The sequence below is a fragment of the Phaenicophaeus curvirostris genome, chromosome 9 (assembly GCF_032191515.1).
Source record: "Phaenicophaeus curvirostris isolate KB17595 chromosome 9, BPBGC_Pcur_1.0, whole genome shotgun sequence".
Classification (NCBI taxonomy): Eukaryota; Metazoa; Chordata; class Aves; order Cuculiformes; family Cuculidae; genus Phaenicophaeus; species Phaenicophaeus curvirostris.
In genome coordinates, this window is record NC_091400.1 from 30,665,214 (window position 1) to 30,675,218 (window position 10,005).

At 39.6% G+C, this 10,005-nt stretch overlaps 1 protein-coding gene across 14 annotated transcripts in view; it reads right to left on the minus strand.

Annotated features, from left to right (window-relative positions):
- Nucleotides 1-412: 412 nt before the first annotated feature.
- Nucleotides 413-10,005, minus strand: part of EBF3 (EBF transcription factor 3) — a 119,681-nt gene continuing 110,088 nt past the window's right edge. For 3 of the 14 annotated variants that reach the window (XM_069863371.1, XM_069863369.1, XM_069863365.1), the window contains exons 12-16: nucleotides 9,963-10,005; nucleotides 9,127-9,304; nucleotides 7,741-7,926; nucleotides 7,133-7,330; nucleotides 413-823 (exon numbers count right to left, since the gene is read on the minus strand). The exon at nucleotides 9,963-10,005 is cut by the window's right edge and continues 23 nt beyond it. In XM_069863371.1, coding sequence (XP_069719472.1) covers nucleotides 792-823; nucleotides 7,133-7,330; nucleotides 7,741-7,926; nucleotides 9,127-9,304; nucleotides 9,963-10,005 — 637 coding nt within the window. In that variant the 3' untranslated portion in view covers nucleotides 413-791. Of the gene's footprint in view, nucleotides 824-7,132; nucleotides 7,331-7,740; nucleotides 7,930-9,126; nucleotides 9,305-9,962 lie in introns of all 14 variants that reach the window. The other 11 variants (XM_069863374.1, XM_069863373.1, XM_069863372.1 and 8 more) reach the window with 5 other exon arrangements.

Genomic DNA, 10,005 nt, shown 5'->3' on the forward strand with positions numbered 1-10,005 from the left:
AATGTTGCAGATCACACTTGCTTAACAGGAAGCTCTAGCAGTGGAAGTATATTTTTTTTTTTTAACCAACAGACAGTAGCAATTTTTTTTCTCTGTCAGTGTGCTTGTTGAAGGCAAGAGAATTCAATATCAAAGTTACAATTTCTAACTACAATAAGTTACAAAGTTCCATTTCATTAAGATGAAGTTAAGCAATGATAAACCCTCCCGCCCCCGCCCCCCCTGCGCCCTGTTTTTTGTTTTTCTAATCATATATTCATCCTTTTTTTTTTCCAGTTTGATGGCTCATAACCTCCTTGGCCCCCTTTTTTCCACCACAAAAAAATATTTCACATTATAGAGATACACAACCATTGTGAATCTAGTTATGAGTACAGAAAAATGTTCGGAGGCATTTTTCATCAGTGTTTCATGATAATCAAAATGGTGCATCCACAAAGTTTCTCCCAACACATAGCAAGTACTAGACATAGCCAAGACGTAATCAGAAACTTTATACAAAATAGGCGTTGCTTTTTCCTTATTCTTCAGGACTGAGAAATGTGAAAATATGAGAAAAATTCAGTCAATAAAATGGAATTGTTCATGAAGAAGTAGGTTGTTTGCATGTAGATTCTTAAGAGTTTAAATAAAATCTTTAAACAAAGTCTTTTTTTTTTTTTGTAGCATTTCGATTTGTTGCTGATTCTGTGTGAAGATACTGTTTCCATCAGCATGTCTTAATATACTAAACTTGTCCCCTAAGCCCATCCTCTGAAGCTTGGTGCTATGGTAGGTAAACAAAAGTGACTTTACATTGGCGGGACTACAAGCCCAGACATAGCTAAAAGAAAAAGAGAAGAAAAATCAGCCATTATTAGCACGCTGGTGTAAGGCACATCTGATTCAAAGCGACCACAATGCTCAGCACCAGCCAGGAGCAGGATGAGGCAGGCGGGTGCAGACCCAGGCTCCTCCACACCACAACATCCTCTAACCAAGGGGCCACGGACATGCCCCTTTCCTGCTGAAATGCTTTGCCAGGGATTCATGGTGTGAAAGGAGGCTCTGAGCAGGTTTTTGTGTGCAGAGAGTCTCTATTCCCACGCCCACGCCATCTTTCCCTTTACAGAGCTGAGAGTGAGGCGGGGACCAGCCTCCTGACAGCTGGGGAACAAGATAGTCGCTCCTGGTCATGTCAGGCATCCCTCAAGGACATCCCCGCAATGCAAACCCCACCAATCACCGCTTAATGCCCAGACCCGCTACCAGCACAGAAAACCTCTATTTCCACAATTGTACTTTATGACAACAGTGGGACCAAGCAAGTCAAGGACTCTCCAAGACCACAGTCAAGTAGCCTACACCTGCTCTCAACTCTGAAGACCAAGCACCATAAAAAAGGCATGAGTATAATACTCCTGACCAGCCATTGCCTTTCTTTTTCTCAACTGATGAAGGCTGAGATGCCAGCAACTACAGTTCTTTTTCCTACTTAACTCATTGGTAGAAGCATAATTTAGACAGTCTTTAATTTTAGTGTTGTTTAATTTTTGCCCTAATGATATTTCTCATTAATTTATGTACAACAGATATTAATAAATTTTTTCATGTAGTGATGTGAACTTCAATTTCTCAGTTCATTAATTTCAACAATATTAATTTATTTCAGATTCACCGTTACAGCTTTACGGTTTGGAAGATCTCGGTACGTACACATTCATATGTAACATAACCTCCTACAGCAGCCAGCAGCATGGTCTGCACAACCAGGATTGCTCCCCACAGGTGCCGTAGGCAGCTGTGCGAGCCGATGCAAAGGACTTGTATGGAAATATCTCTCTGTAAATGCTCTTGAAACAGGTTAAAGTTTTCCAACTCTGCTAATTTTTTCCCCAATTAGATGTATCAAATATGTCAAAATTAAAATGGAAGCTATAACTTTCCTTGGTTTAAACCTAAACAGTGACCAAAGTTACAATATTTAACTGCAGGATGGTGCACATTTTGGTTTGAGACCCTTCCTACCCAACACATTTAGTTTCCCTACAATGTTTCCGCTAAATCTCCTGCACTCCGTACTACATTAGTCTGGGCCAGCAGATGACCTAGCTCTGCGTTCACACCTGTCAAACCACGTGCTTTCAGGTTGACTTCTCCTGTGAGTTTCCAGTCACCAAGAAGCCTGGCACCACATCAGGTAGCCCCAGGAGGATTTGATTCCTAAGGCACAGCTGAACTGGGAGATGCAGGAGCTCATTTTGAAGCCCTGTTAGGCTGCAATACAACCATCAGCTGCCCTGGACATCAAGATCACCACAAGTCAACCCAAAATACAGAGTCTTGGTACTAATACCCTGCACAGCTTAATCATATGTTTATTGTAATCTCATGTTTCACTTCTGCAGTGTGGAAATTTAGGTTGTCTGCTTCTTCTCTTTCTGGGGGAAAAAAAATTTTAACTCTTTAGTTTAAGTGTCTTAGCTATTTTTGTTGAATTCTATCCGTGGCACAATGAGGCAGGGGTGCAAAATCAGTGCTCCAGGCCCTTATTTCACTATTTATTTTAGTAGCAACTTTTGACAATTGTGATTTTCTGCACTACAATTCCTGCTGTGCAAATTGATTCCAAATGTCTTCTCAAAGAAAAATGGGGTGGCTAGTTTTTTAATAATAATAATTTTAATAGCTTCATCCAGGGGAAGACCAGAACATTAAGCAGGATGCAATTTTAAAAGAATATAGAGAAGCTTTACCTCTGCATTACAATCATAAAGCTTAACCAGAGAGCAATATCTTTCACAATCTATAAAAAGTAAATTACAATTGAAAACCAAATTTTAGTCACATATTGTCTTTCCAACTTTACAGTGAGCCAGCACTTTCTAGCTAAAAAATTATTTTATACCTTAGATGTCCATTGTTTTAAACAGGAAAAAGCCCTCTGCCTTAAGGAAGCCATACACTAGCATCCTGTTCTTAAAAAATGTGTAAGCACTTAACTTTCTGCTCATAGGCTGTGCAATGGAAGTCATACAGAGTTTAACAAGACTGTGGCTTTTTGGATAAGGGCCAAACATCCTTTTCTGTAGGACATCCTTTACTCATAGGGCTAAGCACACCCACAGGGCAACAGAGAGAGAGGCATCTCCTCTGCAGGCTGCAGCTTCCAAGTTTTGACCCTAATTATGGTATCGGTTGGCCAAAGATGGATGCACAGCCGACAGGGGTGGAATACAAGTGCAGCACTGAAGATTACACATTAGCTCTGACTAGTATTGCCTGCATGCTGGCCTTGCTGAGATTTCTGCAGTTTGCCTTCTTTTTTATTCTTTTTTTTCTTCTTAAGTTCTGTCTTGGATCTCTCTAGAAAAAAAGTGAATCCTCTTATTCACTATGGACCCCTCCATGTTCATTCTTCAGCAGCTAGTCCTAAAATGCAGAGTGATTTCCTTTTTAGGGCATGCTTACTGGCAACAAGATCTTGCTTCTAACGTGGCGGACTCAGGTGGTCCTGGTGTGGTCCACAAGCTAGAAGTTAGATCAGCTCTACCTCTGCTTTGTACTATGTTAGGAGACAAAACAGTCCATCTGAGGTTTAGATGGAGCTTCATTGTTCTGTTGCTGCTCCCTCATCATCTTATAGGTACCAAGAACAGCATTATTTCTGCAAACTGACAAATCCTACAGTGGTTTACCCAGCAAGGTTTGGTACAATTAACTCCCAAATCCCTGTAAAAGGACTACCCATGTCTGCAGGGCTTTTAGATGCCAGTTTTTGCCATGCTTTCACCTGCTTCAGCAGAGTGCTAATAAACATTCACAGGCTGCCTGGACCTATTGCGTTGGCGTGTGATGCCTTGCGGTGGCAGGAACAACTAGGTTCCCTGAAAACTATCCAACTGGCTTATACTTCAGAGCAGAGCTCATGTAGGGAGAAGGCAACAAAGCAATCAATGATACAGAGGATGTCCTGCTCTGTGATTTAAAAAGCATGTCATCCCTTCTTATTCATATTCATAAACTGCAGGTTATAGCTTAGATACAGCAGTGACCACGAGCTCTTACTTCTATCTTGGCTTAACTAAATGTATTTGACCATTCCTAATGGTGCAGACTGCTCAGCTGTCACTCAGCTCCTTCACATCCCACTGTTAAGTAAGACTCTGTACTTCAAGATCACCAAAACATTTTAGCTGTGTTGGACTGCAGCTCTTGAATTCCATATTTTAATTTAATGTAGAAAATGTGCTGACCAGAAAACTCTAGAGCTGCTTGTAGTGTTCAGAAAGAAACTAATTAAAGTTTTAAAAGGGCTTAATGCAGAAAATTTACTAAGAAAACAGGAATAAGGAAGCAGAAATCCACTAAGTAACTGTACAGGTAAAATACAGTGTAAATAAGAATCTCCTGCATTGCTGCCTTCCCTTTATGATGTCCCTTCAGGGAAGAATATGATAAATTCATCCCTGTCTTTCCACTCAGTTCTGCCTGCAATTCTATTCAAGGCATTGGTTGAGATGTGAGGACAGCTGCGTGAAGTGGTGTCATCTTGAAGCGTTGCGTGAGTTCAGACTGATTTAACTCAATAGCTTTGTTTGGAAAAAATTACGGTGCCTCTCTGTTGTGAAGATAAAGGATCTCACCAAGGATATGTCAGATGCAATTTGATTTTATCCTCAGCCCAAGGGGACATGAACCCCCACATTCTACCCTCTGCAAAAGTTCCCTGACTCTCATGATATGGAGCATCATCTTGGGAAGTCACGTTACTTTGCACAAATAATTCAAATTTTTGTGACAACCCTGTAACTCAGTGCTTTTATTGCCACATCAGAAAGACGTTCTTGCTATTTCTCCAAGTCATTTTGCTCAACACAAAACAATTTAGTTTAGCTGCTTCAGCTGGATGAAGAAAACATGACTTTTCTTTTTCCCCCAAGAAAACTTCTATTCATTTTCAGTTTGTCTGCTGAAACAAATCCTGAAGTTTCTGCACATCCCTATATCTGGTCCCCTCTATACTTGAGAAACTGGTGGGGTAGGGACAGCCTAGTGAGGCAGAAGTGCAGGTCTTGGGAGCACCTAACCTAGAGCTTTAGCAACAGCTTTGAGATGCTGGACTTTGTTAGGATGATACTAGGTCTGCTCCTAAAATCAGATGTTGAAGGGATCTTGAAGACCCCAGTGGGCTGTGTGGTCCCAGAAGCAGCTTAGTCTAAAGCAAGGCTGGGCCTCAGCCTAAGAGCTAACTTCATGACCTATTTAAAAAAATCAGCGCAGGTTGACTTTAAGCTGTCTACCAGGCAGTCACAGAAAAAGCATTTTGTACCTGAGGATGAAGGTGTGTGGTTACTGGGGGCTTAGGGAGGTGCCAAGGGAGATTGGGTGCTTGGTGTCTGCTGGGAATTGGGCTTTTGGCCTGCCCGGTTCTTCTGAAAGCGTCACTTTCCTGTAATCTAGACCTGAAACCTTGAATGTCAGACAGGAAGCCTTTTATTAACATACTGAAATTACAGAAATTTAGATAATTTTAAATTAGATCCTTAAATAATTCTGGTTTTCAGAGTAAAGCAGCACCAACAAGTTAATGAGAATATATATGAAAATGTCTGATACGGAGTATCTACCAAATAGCTGTTCTGATCTAAGTCACTTGTTAGCATATTTTATTTTAATTTGCTTAATTTTATTTCTTAATTTAATTATTTTATTTCGGAATTTACTTTTTATACTAGTGTGTTTTTGTAAAAAGAGGAAAGAAGAACACTGGATCATTTTATAAATGGATAAACTTTTCTAAGAATTTTGCTTTTACCCAGTGTAGTTTTCTACTAACAATAACATAGTAAAGCTTCCACTAAAAACATACGCAATGACAGAAATTATTAATCTAGCTATCCTTTAACATTCATCCTACAATAAGATTTGCATAGCTGGATACTCAGCCCTTCATTGATCTGAGTGCATAACAAGCTCTCAAATGCTTCTTCGAGCCGAGAAGTTAATAACAAGCTACAGGGACATTCATTTTGCAATCCTGGTCTTGAATGGCCTGGAGTTTTGGTGGACAGGCAGTTCTCTGGAATTATGTCTCTCCAAAGTGCCTTAAGCTAGATACCACAAAATGCAGGTGTCCAGAGTTAGTTTGGCAAGTCAAAATATCTGTCTTCGTGTGTTTGCCTGTGAGCCTTCATCATACTACGGATATCATTGTAATACAAAGAGCAAATAATACTGCACTAGCCACATCTTAGCCAAGAAAGTCAAGAGGAGTGACGATCTCTGGAGTAGGAGTGTCTGCAACCCTTTCTGATTTCCATGGGATTCAATTTACTGAACTGTGGAACAAGGCTTGTGATTTATAAAGCCGAGGCAAACAAACCTTTTCAATTATTCTAGTGCATCTGACAATATTATCTTCTAAATGTTAAAATAAGCCATAAAAAGAAGATTTGTTTGTTCATATTTTAATCCCTCCACCAAATATCCATTTTACTTCAATTCCTCCTGCCCCACTCCCAGCAGGTGGTCACAGAAATTCCGCAACTGATTTATAAATTGTTCATTACTCTACCCACACAAAATCACACAGATTTAAAAAAAAATGCAGAAGCTTAAAATTTGCCTGCCTTAATTAAAATATTTAGTTGTTCATTTAGGGAAGCGAACTCACTGCACAAACAGCTAGCTAGTCCAAGGGAAGGTTGGTTCTCTGAGCAAGAGCTTAATCTGCTACACACTGATTTGGGGTATTTTAAAATAAGTATGGCACCATATGTAAAATGAGGAAAACACACATTATACTGAAATGATGCTGGTTTTAAGCATCTACAGGAATGTGTTCAGAAAATATATAAACACAAGGGGTACATGACACCTCCAAGAAGCATTTGGGGATACAGTCTCACTGTAAAACTTAAGGCATGAACTCCTAAGGGAAAATGCCAGAACAACAACTAGCATTTTCTTTAATGCAAGTATTAAAAGTGAACTAAAACTTTCTACCCTGCTTCTTCTGCTGTTGCATCGCTATGAGAGCACCAGAAACCTAAAAATATAGCAAAGTACCTTTCTCCAAGATAAATGATCAAGGTTTGAGTGTATGCACCAAAAAAGCAATACACAGAAAATTGAGAGAGATCCAGCTCACCTTGAAGTCCATTTCCATTTGCACTGGTGCAAGATGGTGGAGGAGAGGCTTGGGGCCTGACAACAGGAGCAAAGGCGCTCTTTTGTTTCACTGCAGAGATGACATTGGCAGGTGAGAATGAGAAAATGCCGTGTGTACTGCTACAGTTTGAAGGGAGGGTGACCGAAGAGGCTGCCATGGTAGGGCTTGACGGCACTACTGCAATAAAGCAAAAATAATCAGGACTCAGATTGAGGTTTTCACGGCAAACACGGAAAAAGAGAGTGATAGGGCCTTGCCTCTTAAAATATATATATATATAAAAAAATATATATAAAAAGAAAAAAAAAATGAAATGCCTTGGCTTGGCCACTCTCTGGATAACAGGCAAACTCTTTTGTGTTGGACTTCTGTTACAAATTGCACAGTCCAATTTTTTTTTTCTATCTGAGATTGTATTATGGCACAAACAGATCAATTTACTATATTCATTTTTACGTCCAGCCTCCAGAGTCACCCCTCCTTTTATCCAGTAGCTCACAATATAGGAAATCAAAACAATGCAAGTATTTGATTTTGTAGTAAATATGAATCTATATGATGATGTGTTACCAAAAATAGACACTTACTGCCATAAGGAGAGTTAGCTGAGGAGCCATTAAGAAATCCAGGGGAACCTGGTACACCTAGATTGGGCATGCCGGCATTGCCATATCCATTCATGCTATTGCTGACTGTGTTGTAATTGGACTGCTGAGGAGTACTGCTGGGAACATATCCTCGCGGGGAAACACTGCTTGTGTTGCGACTGTAACCTACTGTGTTAGAAACCCCCCCACCCCAAAAAAATAATGTTATTTTATAATATAGACTTAGGGCTGGGGGGTTTCCTCATGCAGCATATATTACACAGTTTTAATTGATTGCACAGCTTTGCTCTAAGTTGTCTCTTACTGCCCTATCAACTCTTGCAGTTTGAGATAACCTTATCACGCCAACCCTACTTAAATCATCTGCGAGCACTCTATGTTGTCTCTCCTCTTAGCACAGACAGCCAACAAAAGCTCTCTTCGATCCAGCTGTGTCAGGTGCCTTCACGTTTGTCTTTAGGAGCAATTATCAACAGGCTCAAGTCCTGCTTTATACCAGCACACTGAATGAACTTTCAGCCTCTCCAGACCTTCAAATGCCATGCTGACAAGAAAAACTTTTTTGTTGCAGTGATTTACTTTAAAAGGCTGTTTTGGGGTCTTCATTTTACGATTGATATTTTTATACTAACAGCAAGCTTGTACATTCGTAAGATGTAGCCACCAGTGAAAACTAATTCAAGATCAAGTACAGAATTTTACAAGGCTTATTAGCTTGGAAATGCGTTAAAAGACAATCTTTTTAGAAGAGGAAACATAGCAGAATCAGGATTTTAAAGAACAACTTGTTTCTATCTGAGCAATCAATTCAATAACTACATTGCAAGCAAAAAAACACGAGTTTGAGCGCATCTAATAATCCTGTTTCCCTCCTTTCATTAGTATCAAAATTAATTTTAAATGCAATATGCTACATGCATTTTCAATTACAACAGGTAAATTAAATCAACCATTACTTTTATTAGTAACATATATGTCACACATGCCTATAAACAAAGTATTTTAAAACCACAGACATCAAATTAGATTTATCTGTGTGAATATTCCAAAAGCAGGTGGAGATACCTAGACATAATTCTTTTACAAAGAACTGTTAACACTGTATATTTACTGTGAATAATAAAGAGCTTTCTGCACCTTGCCATTTTTTTTTTCCACTGGAGATTCTTTATGATAACAGTAAATGAAAGAACAAGAAGAATTAAATATTACGAGAAAGTTAAAGACAGCATTTCACGACACGTTCAGACATATAACTACAGGGAGAAAAGAGATAGAACACAGCAGTGACATCAGCTTGTATTAATAGGCAAGGGCCAAATGCAGGCAACAACGTGAAGGATTAACCCTTGAAATCCCGCATACCTTGGTCGTTTGCTTGTGATGTTTCAGAAACATTAACGGCGAGCTGGCTGCTGAAGGAGTTGACTCCCATCATGCCAGTATGAGCAGGAGTGTTGGCTAGAGTGGGGATCTGGTTGTGATTGCGTGGCACACTGTATAATGCTTCAGCAATGTCAGCTGCTCGTTTCAGTATTATTTCCTATAAAGACATAAAATAATCACTGACAACTAAGAAATTGATTTGCGCAAATATTCCGAGTTGCAATAACGTTAACATTTACAGAAGAGATTCATGTGAAATTATAGTAAAGATGGGGATTTTGCTGCTTGTTTCAACTGAATCTCCTGTTGTTCTTCCTATACAGTGCAGTGCCATGTAGTTTCACATCAACACAGTAAGTACAAAGAAATAAAGAAAATAACATAAAATTACAGTTTAGCACTGTAAATCACATGAAAACTGCACACATATACTTTATTTGTCCAGGGTATTTCCAGCAGTTTGCAAAATACAGTATGTTTCATCTGCTCTGTTTAGCAGATTTCTTTAGGACTTCCCATTAGTCAGTGTATATTTTGGCCCGAGTTCAAGGTTATTCTCTTGCCTTAATGATTGCTTATGCTTTTGGCACCTTACATTTAATTGTCATTTCTGATAGGCAAACTAGCCGTGAGAAGAGAATGGGAAGATGAAGCGTTTCCCTTAGAGCATTGCATCACATCAGACTGCCCTCGAGGTGGCTGGCAAAGCCAGGCTGTGTACAAAAGGAATCTGCTGATGCTCTGCCAGCTTTGCAAATAGCAGCTATTGATTTACATATGTAGGCACGCGGATGAAGATGGCAATTGTGACCTACCTGGTTGTTATGGGGCATCCCATACAGGGCTTCAACAAGGTCT